This window comes from Salvelinus fontinalis, chromosome 39 (assembly GCF_029448725.1).
Source record: "Salvelinus fontinalis isolate EN_2023a chromosome 39, ASM2944872v1, whole genome shotgun sequence".
Taxonomy (NCBI): Eukaryota; Metazoa; Chordata; class Actinopteri; order Salmoniformes; family Salmonidae; genus Salvelinus; species Salvelinus fontinalis.
This window is the reverse complement of record NC_074703.1, coordinates 13,028,712-13,046,083: the sequence shown is the minus strand read 5'-3', so window position 1 is coordinate 13,046,083 and position 17,372 is coordinate 13,028,712. Positions and strand designations below refer to the sequence as shown.

The 17,372-nt window shown below is 45.4% G+C and overlaps 1 protein-coding gene across 5 annotated transcripts in view; it reads right to left on the bottom strand.

The window, feature by feature from the left end:
* Positions 1-17,372, bottom strand: part of LOC129838217 (tubby-related protein 3-like) — a 40,732-nt gene that overhangs the window by 7,371 nt on the left and 15,989 nt on the right. For 4 of the 5 annotated variants that reach the window (XM_055904993.1, XM_055904992.1, XM_055904991.1 and 1 more), the window contains exons 2-5: positions 12,562-12,603; positions 8,089-8,140; positions 1,895-2,057; positions 686-892 (exon numbers count right to left, since the gene is read on the bottom strand). In XM_055904993.1, the coding sequence (XP_055760968.1) occupies positions 686-892; positions 1,895-2,057; positions 8,089-8,140; positions 12,562-12,603 (464 nt within the window). Of the gene's footprint in view, positions 1-685; positions 893-1,894; positions 2,058-6,441; positions 6,800-8,088; positions 8,141-12,561; positions 12,604-17,372 lie in introns of those variants that run through there. The other variant, XM_055904996.1, reaches the window with a different exon arrangement.

Here is a 17,372-nt window from a genome sequence, read left to right as displayed (position 1 = left end):
CTCTCACTCTCTCTCTCTCTCTCAGTTCAGCCTGTCCTCTCACGACTACAAAGTGCCTCTACCAGCCCAGAGGTGGGAAAGAGACACTTATATTGAGTGCCCTGTCGGTGTAGCCGTGAGGCCCGCCAGAGCAGCAGACGGGATGTGATCTCTGAAGCTGCTTGGTATTCGTGTGCTGAGGCGACCCAGAGGATTTATCAGGGTAGATGACGATGAGGATATAAATGACTGACTCGCATGTGTACACACTCTCCTAGGTCTTCTGTCTATAGCACTACTGCGTATGAGACATTGTCTGTGCTGTGTAGGTCATAGGGCTAGGACTATTTCCTGGTCACATGGTCTGACCATAACTAGGCCCCAGTGTATTTCCTGGTCACATGGTTTGACCATAACTACGCCCCGGAGTGTTTCCTGGTCACATGGTCTGACCATAACTAGGCCCCGTTGTATTTCCTGGTCACATGGTTTAACCATAACTAGGCCCCGGAGTATTTCCTGGTCACATGGTTTGACCATAACTAGGCCCCGGAGTGTTTCCTGGTCAGGTAAGGTGTTCAGGAAACCCCCCAGCCTTACCCACTGACAGAACTCTTTATTACACTGTACTTTAACACTCCAACCTTCTATCCAAACTGGCTGTCCTGACTCCCTAACCCCCTTCTCAAGCCCCCCCCCGGCTCACCTCGTTTCTGCAGCAGCTCGTGGATGTCCGTCTTGGGCTCCAGCAGAGTCTCTGTGTCCCCGTCCCGGTCAGGCTCCTCGGCGAGGGGAGACTGGTGCAGCGGCTGGGACAGGGACAGGGGCTGGGACTTGCTCACCGACAGAATCTGGATCTTGGCACCCAGGTCTGGGGCCTCAGAGCCCATGAAGGCAGCAGGGCCGTCGATACCTGCAGGGTGGGGCGCATTCACAGACATTTTTTTAATTATGTTAATGACTTTGTCCTGCATGTCTGTGTGTTTGAGCATCCAGCTGTTAACTTCTCCAAGAGCTGTTCTGTATTCCTATCTGTGCTTCCCGGAGGTGATTTGATTTGTACCTACTCCTTATTACTTAGCCGTCTGCTTGCAGCTGCGTTTCTCTGTAGTACCTCTCCTCTATGTTCATGTCAGAGCTTAGCCTTGTGCTATGGAGTGATATGCACTGAGCAGGTGGCCCTTTTCTTGCCTGGGAGTCTGAATCCTGCTCTGCCTCTCTGAATGTGACTCTCGCCTCCCCATCTGAAGGCCCCTCTGGGCTTCAGAGAGAACAGCTTCCTGGGTGTCTCCTCCACTACCTTGAACAGGCGCTTCTCCACATGTCCCAAGACTGAGGGAGGCGTTATTAGACACACGCGCGAGCACACGCACACACACACACCTCAACATATTAGTTTCCTGATTGTTTGTAGGAACATTGTATTGTATCCCAGTATGTGAGATACTAAAATATGTTGCATGCCAATGTACAGGTGATTGGTATCAGAAGTGGGATGCACCAATGTTTATAATCCTATTCTATATAAACACTTTTCTCTAGTCTTGTATTTCCTGACTGGTTTCCTCTACCTCGATCTGGAAGGCCACTCTGCTCCTCCAGAGTGAACTCCATGACTGGCCCTCTCCCTGCTTTCCTGGGCAACATGGGGCCTGGCCCTACCTTCTCCCACCACTCCCTCTCACTGTCCTCACATGATGTACTGCCCTCACTCTGAACTGGAAAGCAAATTGATCATTAAAGTATTCTTCTTCACAGCCAACACCAACAACTGTCTATCTCTTGACTGTAGACTGGGGTTCAATCGCTCAGCACTGATCCTGCTTCCTCAGACCCATTACTTTATCCTGATCGTGCGACCTGACCCTGGAAAAACTAGCTAATACAGTAGCTAACCCCAAGAACCAAGGCTCACCGTCCATGATGACATCGCTGGTGATGCTGAGGCGTGACTCCACCAGCGGGGCCTGCTCCTCACTGCGCCGAGGCCTGGAGCGCCTGGGCCGGGCCTCTGGGTTGGGCTGCACCATCAGAGGCTCCTGCCGCTTCCGCCGCTGCTTCTGCTCCAACAGCGCCCTCTGTGGACGGGAGGGAATTACGACAGTGAGCGTTTACCATGCAAATATTGTCTGTTCGTCCCTCCCTCCCTGCCCCAGACTGACAGCTGGACTGACAGCTGGTGATAAGGCTCTAGTGATCCTCTCTCTCTGGATCCTACCTGTATCTGTCCAGGTATACCTGGCCTCTCTTCCCCACAGTCCATGAGGACACCATCCCTTTCCCTCATTAAAACACTCTTTAATCATAGAGGTCTGACTGCTATGTAATGTGTACCTGTAGACTGTGTACTTCCAGTCATTGCTCAAACACTAGTTAGCATTGGCTGGCGAAACTACGGCTAACTTCCTTCCTACTGGATGCAGAGACATAAAACTGGTATCCACTAGTTCATCTGACTCTGGGGAAGAATTACTTTATGATGACTTCCTCATCATCAAGCCAGACACTAATCTATATTCAACCTTATACAGACAGCCGTAGACCTTTTCCAGATCAATCAAAATACTGAGGACCAGACAATCAGTAACGACTCCGTCCTTATGGCCCCTTATGTCCCTGAATTAACACTTTGTGGTGGTGGTGTTGTTTTGAAAAACAGTGCTCTCAGAGTTATCTGAAGCAATACGACAAAACAAATGAGCAAAAAAACTCATTATCGTGGCTTGCCAGCTTCGTTTCAGGGGTGTCAAACAAGATGCATGTTCCTATGGTAACCGTGTCAGAGTGTCCTTGATAGACTCCACATTCTTTGTTGTTGTCTTTCACCACTCCCACTGTTGTTGGGGGAGAGGACAGAACATGATGGCCATTCAATGTGAATCTCAAGATGGAACCCCAGATGGCTTTGTAAACAACACACACAAGCGTCATGACCCGACCTGGCAAATCATTTAGCCACAGTAAAATGTCATCTTTTCTTCCTTCGGTATCTTTGACACTAAATTGGAAGGCAGAATAAGCAACTCGCATAGAAACAGGACAGGTGAGGTAAGGTTGGCTAGGCTATATTTATCTCATAGAAAAGGTCACAGAATAATGGACCTTTGTATCCTAGCAATACCACTAGAGGAAATGGGATACAAGAGAGTTAGCTACTCAGTGAAGGAACCTTCAGCAACAAATCCATTGAAATCAATTTAGAAAAACCTTTTACATGGGTCATGGACAAGTAAGCCTAGACTGTTGTAAAATATGCTATGAGACAAAGTAACATAGTGCTTCACATACAGTGCAAACAATTCAAACTACTTTAGTAAACCTAGAGTTGGAAATGCTGCTTCCTGTTAACCGTATAACTCTGTGCTGTGCTGGCTGAGGCTCTGTTCAGTAAGGGGACAGAGAGACTGGGGACAGGGGACAGTGACAAGGCAGTGGGATCATTAGAGCTGACATTGTCACAGCCATCACAAACGCTCTGGGAAACTAGGGACAACAGCGACGAGGCTTGGCCAACTTTAGATTTCTGGCTAAACAATACACAGCACAATGTCTCTATGAATATAAAAAAAGCTTCACACTAGAGAAATGGTCAATTTCCATGAATTATGGTGACATTCATCAGTTGGCCCTGCAGTCCTGGTCTCTGGTCAAAGCAGGCGATGGGTTACGTAACTGCCTCATATAGTGGGGAGCATCAAAACAACAAGCGGTGTTTAGTGATGAACTGGGCTGGAAAGAGACGAGAGGTCCTTGTCTCTCTGAAGCCTCATTGGGCTGATTAACCACCACTACAGAAAGGTTTTATTACTCAGGGCTAACGCAACACACACATTCAGGGCCAATGCAACACAGGCGCACACACACAAAAGCACAGACACGCACGCTCGTACCTACACACACACGCGCATGCTCGTGCACACACACACTATCATGGCCCGCTTCTATTTGACAACTGAATCTCAAGGTGCACCTGAAAAATTATATTAATTAAATACCCAGACTTTGTCTTTGATTAAAATGAAAATAAGACCAGATGAAGGGCCTCTGGGAGCTTAATGGTTTCAGCTTGGAGTCTGATGGTTTACATTTCAAACAGGCTTTGTTTTAAAGGGACACTTTGGGCTTTTGGCAATGAAGCCCTTTATTTACTTCCACAGAGTCAGATTAACTCATAAATAGCATTTTTATGCCTCTGCATCCAGTATGAAGGAAGTCAGAGGTAGTTTCGCGAGCCAATGCTAACTAGCGTTATCCCAATGACTGGACGCCCATGGCATCTACTAGCATGCTAGCAATTACCATAAACTTCCAGTCATTGCGTTAACACTAGTTATCAATTGCGATAACGCTAGATAGCAACTTCCTTCAAACTGCACGTAGAGACATACAAATGGTATCCACAAGTTTATCTGACTCTGGGGAAGTAAATAAAATCCTAAAGTATCCCTTTAAGAGGGGAACAGGGCTCTCCTCTTCGTTTTCTTCTAAGGCTAAAAATAGCAGACAAATGAATAAAACATCTGAATGGATTATCATAATGAAACAGACTGTTAATTTGGACACAGGATACAGATTCCATGTAAACAAGAAACAAAAGCCCCACAATGCTTCACAATGAGATCCTATTTAAAAATGTTATCAAGAGCCACACATCTGACCCAGGATCTGATTCAACTTTGAAACTCTTTTGTCTAGTTTTTTTCTTTGTCTTCCCTCTTTGCTCTGGCACGCAGTCGTCTTCCTGTGTAAACTGGCACGCAGTCGTCTTCCTGTGTAAACTGGCTAGCAGTCGTCTTCCTGTGTAAACTGGCACGCAGTCGTCTTCCTGTGTAAACTGGCACGCAGTCGTCTTCCTGTGTAAACTGGCTAGCAGTCGTCTTCCTGTGTAAACTGGCAAGCAGTCTTCTTCCTGTGTAAACTGGCAAGCAGTCTTCTTCCTGTGTAAACTGGCTAGCAGTAGTCATCCTGTGTAAACTGGCTAGCAGTCGTCTTCCTGTGTAAACTGGCTAGCAGTCGTCTTCCTGTGTAAACTGGCTAGCAGTCGTCTTCCTGTGTAAACTGGCTAGCAGTACTCTTCCTGTGTAAACTGGCTAGCAGTCGTCTTCCTGTGTAAACTGGCTAGCAGTCGTCTTCCTGTGTAAACTGGCTAGCAGTCGTCTTCCTGTGTAAACTGGCTAGCAGTACTCTTCCTGTGTAAACTGGCTAGCAGTCGTCTTCCTGTGTAAACTGGCCAGCAGTAGTCATCCTGTGTAAACTGTCTGGGAAATGCTAGCCATATTTGTGTAATCTGTTTTTCTCTCACTAAGATGCTATTGCTGCTGGAATCTTAGCAATGGCCACTCCTGGACTTAACTCATAATAGCGTTTTTACAGAACGGTTACCTCACAAGAACTGACAGCAGTAGAGCAGACACTGAACTGTCTCACTCGCTGACAGAACTCATCAGCGGCAACGACACTTCACTTCATTGAATTAACTCTATCCAAACTGAACAGAACTCAAACCTAGTTCCTAGCTTGCTTGGACTACACTCTTAGCACCTTTTTTTCTATCTAGAACGTTGAACAGTTATACAGCTGTCCCCATAGGAGAACCCTTTAAACAACCCTTTTCGGTTCCAGGTAGAACCCATTGGGTTCCAGGTATAGAAGGAACCTTTTTGGTATAGAAGGAACCCTTTCTACAGAGGGTTCTACATGGAACCCAAAAGGTTTCTACCTGTAACCAAAAACGGATTATCCTATGGAGACAGCCGAAGAACCCTTTTGGAACCCTTTTTTCTAAGAGTGTATAACCAGAACATAGAGTATGGCTGAAAAATGAGCAATATTTAGGCTACTCATTGTTCAACTATGTGCATATTCAAACAGTAACATGAAGAGTTTATATAATCTGTTGAATAGGCTATTAGATCCCAGTACACCACCATTACACAGATCATACCACTAAATGATTAAATATCAGATGCTTTTTTTTTAACTGGAGAAAAGAACGTAGCCTACTAGAAACAAAACTGCCCTACAATTAAAACAATCCATTGTATTATTGTCAATTTAAACAAAAGACTTCAGAGGATAGGATATGAGGAAAGGATATGACTCAATACACTGTTTCATTCACCATCCTGAGGCTGTAGGAGCAAGACATTGTACAGGCCTAAAACAAAACACAGGAGGCTAATGAAAATAGCAGACTAGGAGATATCCCACATCCACGGAAGTGTGTCCCACCAGAGACAGGCTATAACAATGATATCACCAGGATGAGCTGAAATCAAATGCTTGCACACATGCACAGTACACACACGCAAGCACGTACATATGCAAACACACACACACACACCAAAATATACACATGCAGGCATGTACCTGTGCACACACAACTTCCCATGTTACTCTCAGATCAAAATAGTCAACCATAAATGACATAAACAGAACAGAGAATAAGAGGTGTTGACCCACCCTGTCCATTAGTGTCCGGAGTGAGACAGAGAGTAAAAGTGAAGTGCAGAAGCTTCTCTGTGGAGCTCAGGGTTCCATGCTCTGTGAGACCCCGTCACGTCTAAACTCTCCCCCACCGAGCAGCACCCGTGCCGGGCATGCCTCTGACTCCCTGCCCCCCTCTACATCTGGATTAGGCTTTCAGATCAGACAACTAACACGAGCATAACCACGCAACACCAGCTTCCCTCTCACTCTGAGTCCGTGTCTCCTCCTCAGCCAGTGAGAAAGTGTGAATGAGAGAGAACTAGAGTGTATGTGCGTGTGTCTGGGTGGTCACTGTCACTAACTGAATCAGCGGTGTTACTCACCCCGGGGCAGAGTGGGGAAGAGAGAGAGAATGAGTGAGATGGAGAAAGGGAGGGAGGGGGATAGAGGTGCTGCAAGTGTCTGTGTTTGTGTGTGGGTTGGTTTTTCTATCCTTGTGGGAACCTAAAATCCCCAAAAGTCCCCACAAGGATAGTAAAAGAAGGAAGATTCTCCCTAGTGGGGACATTTCCCACGTCCTCATGAGGACAAAGGCTATTTTAAGCGTAGGGGTTAGGTTTAGAGTTCGGGTTAGAATTACGGTTACGGTAAGGTGTTAGTGGTTTGGATTAGGTTTAGCGTTACAAACTTTAGAAGCCTTTTTAAAACTCAAATACACTACAAGTGTACATTTCCTGCTGTACAGGAAAATTCTCAGCAACAAAAGCAACAAATTCAGATCCTACATATGTAGGCATACAGCGCACTACACAGACTGTCTACTGAAACCTTTCTACGGTTGTTCCCTACATAGTGCACTACTTCGTTAGTGCACTACTTCTGACCAGAGCCTATGTAGGGAACAGGGTTCCATTTGGGACTCAGCCATCGAGTCAGTCTATGTGCCTACCAATCATCTCCTCCATCTTTTACTCCATTGTGTGACTGTTGCCTAAGACTGGTTTCTTAAACCAAATCAGTCCGTTTCACTTTAAAGCAGTGTGGGTGGTGATAAGGATACTGCAGGCAGGAGGGATTGTAAGGGACAATCATCAGACACGCAAACCGGGAAGAGCTGTTCGCTGAGAAAGGAGCAGATTGGTGCTTTATCTCTACAATGAGTGCTAAAACAATTCACTTCCGGAAAAATACTTTTCTTTCTGCTAATTGGACAAATTGTACTTCCTTCGAAAATAAAAGAGTTCAAAGACACCCTGTTTTCCCTCTGTTTCATAACAATCAGCCTTACTGTGCTGATGGTCGGAAATACAAATGCTATTACAAAGCCAACTAAATTCATAGCCTGAGTGACATCGGTGGCAGAAAACCAGGTCATTTGTACACTCGCTGCCAGTCAAATGTTCAAGCTTGACAGTCTCACAGCTATAAACATGGACTGAGACCTCAAAAACAATTCTGACAAAACATGAAAAGACACTAAAAACAACCAAAACATCAAACACAAAATGCCTCTAGATATAAACATCATAAATAGAATACTCATGACATATACCCTGAACAAGTCTATGGGAGCTGTTATGTCTATATAGGAGCTGTAATGTCTATAGAGTGGCTATGATGTTGAACAGGTGCTGTATGTGGCATAACTAGTTTAATGTGTTTAATAAAGTTAGTCATTACCTGCTTTTCCAGCTTCTGCTGCCTGAGGCTGGTGCTGTCATCATCAAGGGCACTGAGAAGAGACGAAAGACAAAATGGTTACTATCCACTCATAACTCATATCTGACTGAGACATAATACAAGTGGTTCTGTGGTTAATACCAGTCTGTTATCTGGGTCTCATCTCTTATCTGTTATATTTCCAATAGGAAACAATTTGCTACAGTGGTCACGAATTAATGCACCCCTGATCGAGGTAGGGTGGTATGCAGATTTTCATACCGTTTCTGTACCATACCGGGGTATTTTGTATTACCGGAAGTGCACACAAGGGGCCTTATTTCATTTTGAAAAAGGTATTGAAAATCATACCATCGGTATATCTACAGTTGAAGTTGGAAGTTTACATACACCTTAGCCAAAAACATTTTAACTCAGTTTTTCACAATTACTGACGTTTGATCCTCGTAAAAACAATCCCTGTCTTAGGTCAGTTAGGATCATCACTTTATTTTAAGAATGTGAAATGTCAGAATAAGAGTAGAGAGAATGATTTATTTCAGCTTTTATTTATTTCATCATATTCCCAGTGGGTCAGAAGTTTACATACACTCAATTAGTATTTGGTAACATTGCCTTTAAACTGTTTAACTTGGGTCAAACGTTTTGGGTAGCCTTCCACAAGCTTCCCACAATAAGTTGGGAAGCTTAATTTTGGCCCATTCCGCCTGACAGAGCTGGTGTAACTGAGTCAGGTTTGTTGGCCTCCTTGCTCACACATGCTTTCTCAGTTCTGCCCACAAATGTTCTATAGGACTGAGGTCAGGGCTTTGTGATGCCCACTCCAATACTTTGACTTTGTTGTCCTTAAGCCATTTTGCCACAAATTTGGAAGTATGCTTTGGGTCATTGTCCATTTGGAAGACCCATTTGCAACCAACCTTTAACTTCCTGACTGATGTCTTGAGATGTTGCTTCAATATATCCACATAATTTTTCTCCCTCATGATGCCATCTATTTTCTGAAGTGCCAAGTTCCTCCACAAAGCACCCCCACAACATGATGCTGCCACCCCCATGCTTCACGGTTGGGATGGTGTTCTTCGGCTTGCAAACGGTCCCCTTTTTCCTCCAAATTTAACGACAGTAATTATGGCCAAACAGTTCTATTTTTGTTTCATCAGACCAGACGACATTTCTCCAAAAAGTACGTTCTTTGTCCCCATGTGCAGTTGCAAACCGTAGTCTGGCTTCTTTATGGCGGTTTTGGAGCAATGGCTTCTTCCTTGCTGAGCAGCCTTTCAAGTTATGTCGATATAGGACTTGTTTTACTGTGGATATAGATACTTTTGTACCTGTTTCTTCCAGCATATTCACAAGGTCCTTTGCTGTTGTTCTGGGATTGATTTGCACTTTTCGCATCAAAGTACGTTCATCTCTAGGAGACAGAACGTGTCTCCTTCCTGAGTGGTATGACAGCTGTGAGGTCTCTTGGTGTTTATACTTGCGTACTATTGTTTGTACAGATAAACGTGGTACCTGCAGGCGTTTGGAAATTGATCCCAAAGGTTGAACCAGACTTGTGGAGGTCTACAATTTTTTTCTGAGGTCTTGGCTGATTTCTTTTGATTTTCCCATGATGTCAAGCATAGGCACTGAATTTGAAGGTAGGCTTTGAAATACATCCCCAGGTATGCTGCCATTTGACTCAAATTATGTCAATTAGCCTATCAGAAGCTTCTAAGGCCATGACATCATTTTCTGGAACTTTCCAAGCTGTTTAAAGGCACAGTCAACTTAGTGTATGTAAACTTCTGACCCACTGGAATTGTGATACAGTGAATTATAAGTGAAATAATCTGTCTGTAAACAATTGTTCGAAAAATTACTTGTGTCATGCACAAAGTAGATGTCCTAACCGACTTGCCAAAACTATAGTTTGTTAACAAGAAATGTGTGGAGTGGTTGAAAAACGAGTTTTAATAACTCCAACCTAAGTGTATGTAAAATTCTGACTTCAACTGTAAATACCCCGGTATATGGTATATTGCACAAGCCTACCCTGTTGTCACTTACAATGACACTAATGAATTTCAATGGAATTCCACCAGGGGGCATCGCTGCTGTGAATAATAACTGCGGACAATGCACTGAAATCTCCTGGCAGAGCTAGAATTGAATGTTACCAAGGTGTTCGCTTGAAAAAGCAGTGTCACTGCTGGACATAACTAAGACTGTCATACAGGATTAGTGTCATACCTTAGGCTAGAACTGTTTGAGCTTAGCCTGACTGCATGATCTGCACACTGTAAAGAAACATGTAGTGGTTAATAGATATCATTTTGTCCAGGAGTTCTTCATGACCACAGAGGCTAACTTGACCGAGAAAAGCTTAGGGCTCGAGCTACAAAACTCCTCACTTTCCTTGTGAGGTCAAAAATGATACTGTATCAGGACTGTATAACGCAATAGAACAACGCATCAGACAGCAGCACTACTGTGCTACAAAGCAACAGCAAGTCTAGATCTAAAACACAGTTCTCCATAGAGTCCTGTCTCTGGCCGTCAGAGTGGTGGCTGTTGTTTGGGACGACTTTTCCTGGACTCCTGTGAAAAGGCCTGCTGGGTACATGTTGCTAAGCTACAGTGGAGAAGGAGAAGAAGGTGGGAGTAGCAGTGGGACTCTATTCAGAGACACAGAGCGAGTTAGAGGAACCCACCGCTACTCTACCAAGCCACAGACATAACCTACAAGACACTCTTACTGACAGACATAACCTACAAGACACTCTTACTGACAGACATAACCTACAAGACACTCTCACTGACAGACATAACCTACAAGACACTCTTACTGACAGACATAACCTACAAGACACTCTCACTGACAGACATAACCTACAAGACACTCTCACTGACAGACATAACCTACAAGACACTCTTACTGACAGACATAACCTACAAGACACTCTTACTGACAGACATAACCTACAAGACACTCTCACTGACAGACATAACCTACAAGACACTCTTACTGACAGACATAACCTACAAGACACTCTTACTGACAGACATAACCTACAAGACACTCTTACTGACAGACATAACCTACAAGACACTCTTACTGCTAGAACACAGCGTATGTGGGGACGGGGGGGGTGGTGGTGATGGAGGGATGTGGGAGATTGTGATGGAGGATGGCGGAGTGTGTAATGGAGGATGGGGGAGTGTGTGATGGAGGATGGCGGAGTGTGTGATGGAGGATGGGGGAGTGTGTGATGGAGGATGGGGGAGTGTGTGATGGAGGATGGGGGAGTGTGTGATGGAGGGATGGCGGAGTGTGTGATGGAGGATGGGGGAGTGTGTGATGGAGGGATGGCGGAGTGTGTGATGGAGGATGGCGGAGTGTGTGATGGAGGATGGGGGGTGTGTGATGGAGGATGAGGGGTGTGATGGAGGGATGGCGGAGTGTGTGATGGAGGATGGGGGGTGTGATGGAGGGATGGCGGAGTGTGTGATGGAGGGATGGCAGAGTGTGTGATGGAGGGATGGCAGAGTGTGTGATGGAGGGATGGCGGAGTGTGTGATGGAGGGATGGCAGAGTGTGTGATGGAGGGATGGCAGAGTGTGTGATGGAGGGATGGCAGAGTATGTGATGGAGGGATGGCAGAGTGTGTGATGGAGGGATGGCGGAGTGTGTGATGGAGGGATGGCAGAGTGTGTGATGGAGGGATGGCAGAGTGTGTGATGGAGGGATGGCAGAGTGTGTGATGGAGGGATGGCAGAGTGTGTGATGGAGGGATGGCAGAGTGTGTGATGGAGGGATGGCAGAGTGTGTGATGGAGGGATGGCGGAGTGTGTGATGGAGGGATGGCAGAGTGTGTGATGGAGGGATGGCAGAGTGTGTGATGGAGGGATGGCAGAGTGTGTGATGGAGGGATGGCAGAGTGTGTGATGGAGGGATGGCAGAGTGTGTGATGGAGGGATGGCAGAGTGTGTGATGGAGGGATGGCAGAGTGTGTGATGGAGGGATGGCAGAGTGTGTGATGGAGGGATGGCAGAGTGTGTGATGGAGGGATGGCGGAGTGTGTGATGGAGGGATGGCAGAGTGTGTGATGGAGGGATGGCGGAGTGTGTGATGGAGGGATGGCAGAGTGTGTGATGGAGGGATGGCGGAGTGTGTGATGGAGGGATGGCGGAGTGTGTGATGGAGGATGGGGGTGTGTCTCTCTCTCTCTCTCTCTCTCTCTCTCTAAGTTTGCTACAGCAGGAGAATAATCTTGCAGCAACAGGAAATGTGAATTATTATGTGGTTTATAATTATTGGACATTTTTTGTAGGGGTTGATGCATTTTTCGTAAGGGAAAATCAAGTCTGAAATTTCAAAGTGGATATTACAAAATTCAAAAGCCTTTATAAACCTCAAATACACTCCAAGTTCTACATCTCCTGCATTGGGTGATCAAGTTATGATCCAACATCGGTGCTGCTTACCTTGCTGTTGAGGTAGAGGAGAAGCTGGCGGAGCTGGAGGGTCTTCAGGGCCATGGGGTTTTCGAACAGGTAACAAAGAGAAGAATAGAGTTAGCAAGAGATCAGTGACACCAAAAAGAACGATGCTAAAACGGGAAGCTTTGACACTGTTCTGACACTCTGTCTCAATGCGTGTGTGGTCCTTCAGTTTGAGAAGCACATGATCTTTCTAGCTTACAGGGAAATGTAAATCGATCCCCAGTCCATAACACATATTAAGCAATACATTTTTCATTTATCTAAAATAGGCCTAAAGCTAACAGACATAGAACAGACAGTGGCCTGTACAGTAGTACTACAAATGAACACCTATATAACTGTGGCGTGGTCACAGCCCCCAGACAGTGAATGAACACCTATATAGATGTGGCGTGGTCACAGTCCCCCAGACAGTGAATGAACACCTATATAGATGTGGCGTGGTCACAGTCCCCCAGACAGTGAATGAACACCTATATAGATGTGGCGTGGTCACAGTCCCCCAGACAGTGAATGAACACCTATATAGATGTGGCGCGGTCACAGTCCCCCAGACAGTGAATGAACACCTATATAACTGTGGCGTGGTCACAGTCCCCCAGACAGTGAATGAACACCTATATGACTGTGGCGTGGTCACAGCCCCCAGACAGTGAATGAACATTGATCAAGTGCTGTGTATTTGCTTAATCCGCCACAGGGTATCATCATTCTATACTTTAATCTGAGAATAGACCGTTATGAAACATTGATTAACGCGTAGATACCTGTGAAGTGGATAGAAAGACCGTGTCCTCCAAGTTTGAGAGAGGTGGAGGACACAGTCTTTCTGTCCACTTCACAGGTATCTACGCGTTAATCAATGTTTCATAACACTGACACTGTGCTGTAAAAGACTTCATGACTGACAAGCAAACAAGACGCAGGCCAGTAATAGCCTATTACGTTATCACGAACAAGCTTTAATATACCCTCCATGTCATAGCCTTGTCCTCGGTCTGTTGGTGAAAAAGCTTGAGAATAGGATGAGACTACTGCATTCATATGACAATATGATGCAGTTCCAAATGTGTCTCTGGCATTTAGCATAAAATTAGAGACTTTATTATCAGACGAGAGACAAGGGAGTAGAAGCGTATTATCAAACTGCAAAAAAATTATTCTCATTAATATACTTCACAGCTTTGGACTAATTTAAATCATGTTTTAAAGTTCAACGAATAAAGTACATTTAATTTCCCCTTCGGCAAATGACTTTCCGGGGTTAAAAAGAAAGACTGAATGAGAGGTAGTCTAATTAAACTTCTAATTCCCCGGAGGTTGGAGAGAATGGCTTCAGTTCCAGTTCAGCGAGTGAAATCACAAGAAAGAGGGATTATTCAAAACAGGGTGATGACATGGGTGAGATTAGGGTGATGACATGGGTGATAATAGGCTGTTTTTGATACCCTGGCAGTCAGATCAGCTCTGCGTCAAGTTAAAGCTAGAATTTGGGATTTGTCTTTTCATGTGAAACGGCAGCCCTGCTATATACCAAGAATTGAAATGACCATTAAAACAGATTTCCAGATTGCAGATTGTGCCTTTAAGGAAGCCAGACGAAAAGACACCAGCTGTATAAATGATCAACGCATGGTGAGGTGTAGAGCATGAACAACTCTGTTTAACTAGGCCTAGGATATTATAGGACTCATACAAGCTAAACGACAGTCTTTTCAACACAAGCAACTTCAATCAAATTCTTTCATGTCAGCTACTTGGTCAAATATTCTTAGCACGTCCTTAGTTAGAGCAAACAGCTGTAAAACAAAACCTCACAATATAACATGTTAGAAAGAAACGTGTTACAGTACAAGCGGTGGAGCTCTGAATAAGTAACGACAATGCACCAGACGAAACATGAGCGTGGGAGAGATCCTTAAAGGTAAACTTTTTTTTTTTTATTAGCCCACTGTTGACACTGCATTTGGCCGGTGACACTTTGCTTCTTGAAATTACAATATCTTTCAAACTTGACTGCTGACATACAAAACATTTTGGGGCTGTATCAATAGTGGACTAATGAAAAACCACTCAAAAACAACCTTTTGGTGTTTGTTTCCCTTTAACAACAGGTAAGCCATTCAGCCCAAGGAGAACAGAGAACCGGGGTGTGGGTAGGTAGGATCAGTGGGAAGAGGAGGAAGAGATGCTCAAAGCCTATCTGTCTGTCACAGGCACAACAAACACCTGACTCACAGGACACAGACCCCTCTCAGTTCCTCTATCACCCTACAGTACACATTTATGAGAAATCAAGCACACAGTATGTGTGTGCGTGTACAATATGATCATGTCTATGCGCGAGTGTGTGCCTACGTAGGCCTGCTGAATACCTGTAAGACCAGCGGCTGTAGACAGGCTGGGAGACACCACTCTTTACACTGTCCATGATGCTGTATCAGCCAGTCTAGGTGTATGATAGATAGTGAGTCCAGCAGCAGCGCCGGTAATGTATGGTACTCCCAACCCGGTCCAGAGTCAGTCTGAAGGTCTACCTGAAGCTCCAACTACAACCCTGCTACCCTGCAGTCAGGAGGGAGTCCCAGCACCACACAGCTGAGGGTGAGGTCTCGGAGTAGGAGCCGTTGCCATGACGCCACACTTGAGGCAAGCCTCTGAACACAACACAGTGAACCCACAGGGATTTGTTAGAGGAGTCTAAATGTGGCGTGAGTTCATGCCAAGACAAAATACTGGGCATAAAATCGCTAAACTTGGTCCTCTGACTTACATGTGTGTCTTTCTTCAGTTTCTAAGATGTATCAGATATATAGACTGATAGGCCACGTGTTAAAACTGGAAATGACTGTATCGGAATAGCTAAAAATGCTTTCTGCACGCCATTTCCTCTGACTCAGAGGGAGATATTGCACATATCAAAACCGCAGACCATTGACTAAAAAACTGAATTTAACACCAATTGGGAAAGTTGACGTTTTGTGGGCTTTAGCCTAGGCCCAGTATCTTAAGTAAAATAGTCCCAACACTTTTATTTTGACAGAAAATGCCAGAAAATGGAATTTGCTTAGTCATAGCAAAATGAACCAAACTGTTTCTTGTCAATGGGAAACCACATTATTCTGTTTTTCTGGCTTTCTACATAGGCTTTCCTTATATGCCCCTTGAATCCGTCCGTGTAAGTAGTGCGGTTTCTGGATGACAACCACAGTTACTCCCAATTACCGGAAGTATAAACAAACAACCCTCTCATTCCTAAAACTGGCAAGAAGTGGGGGACCTTGATCCTGTTGCTAGGAGACCACAGTACCTTTAAGTCATATCGTCTTCTGTTTGTGTACGTGTGTTTGCATGCGCGTGCCAGCGAAGGGAAAATGGCATTCTCCTCAGCTGAGGGCAATATGGGGAATGATTCACCTGAGAGTAATTAAACACTGTCAAAACAAATGATGGAAACAAGAGCTAAGTGTCGACTGGCAAGCACTCGAAGCACCGCTTTACATTCATATAACAATGGTGAAAACCCAAAGACAGGAACTACAGAAGCTCGTTGTCGCATGCATCCCATTGAGTCATGGTAGATTCTTCGGTCTACACGCAGAATCGGCCCACGGGAGATTAGGTAGGCTAAAATGATGTAGCCTACATGATACAGTTGAGAACCAGCCTACCTATTGCAATTACCCGATTTTTTTCTGTCTGTCAGTCCCTGACTCAACTGGGTGGATTGTCCAAGCCACTGCGGAGGCATGTGTTCGGAATGTGCTGGAAAACAGGAAGTAAATTGCACCTCATTTTCTACCCTGTTGAAACGCTTTTTCACCCACAGGTCTTGTACAGATAGATACTTGAGGTCCAGCTGGTTTGTTATAGGTCTGCTGAGCCATTGTGAAATAGGTATACAACAACCATACCTTTATGGAAAGGGAATTACTGATACTGATACTGATTTAAGACACATTGAATTAAACCAGGAACAATTTTCCTACAGCAGACTGAATGGTAACTGATTTTGAGTCTCAATCAAATCACGGTGAGGTACAGTTACCCGCTACCTCTCATCGCCACGGCAATTGAGTCAATGCACGGGGCGCGCTTCATTCACTAAACTGGATCTCAGGAGCGCCTACAACATGGTGCGTATCCGGGAGGGAGACAACGTTTAGTACCACCTCAGGGCATGTGTACCTCGATATGCCGTACGGGTTGATGAATGCTCCATCAGTCTTCCAATCCTTTGTGGATGAGATTATTAGGGACCTGCACGGGCAGGGTGTAGTGGTGTATATTGATGACATTCTGATATACTCCGCTACACGCGCCGAGCATGTGTCCTTGGTGCGCAGGGTACTTGGACGACTGTTGGAGCATGACCTGTATGTCAAGGCTGAGAAATGCCTGTTCTTTCAGCAGGCCGTCTCCTTCCTAGGGTATCGCATTTCCACATCAGGGGTGGAGATGCAGAGTGACCGCATTTCAGCCGTGCGTAATTGGCCGACTCCCACCACGGTAAAGGACGTGCAGCGGTTTTTAAGGTTTGCCAATTACTACCAGAGATTTATCCTGGGTTTTGGCCAGGTGGCTGCTCCCATTAACTCACTGCTGAAGGGGGGTCCTGTACGTCTGCTGTTGTCGGTTGAGGCGGACAGGGCTTTTGGGCACCTAAGAGCTCTGTTTACCTTGCCTCCCGTGCTGGCCCATCCGGATCCCTCTTTGGCGTTCATAGTGGAGGTGGACGCGTCTGAGGCTGGGATAGGAGCCGTGCTCTCTCAGCGCTTGGGCACGCCACCGAA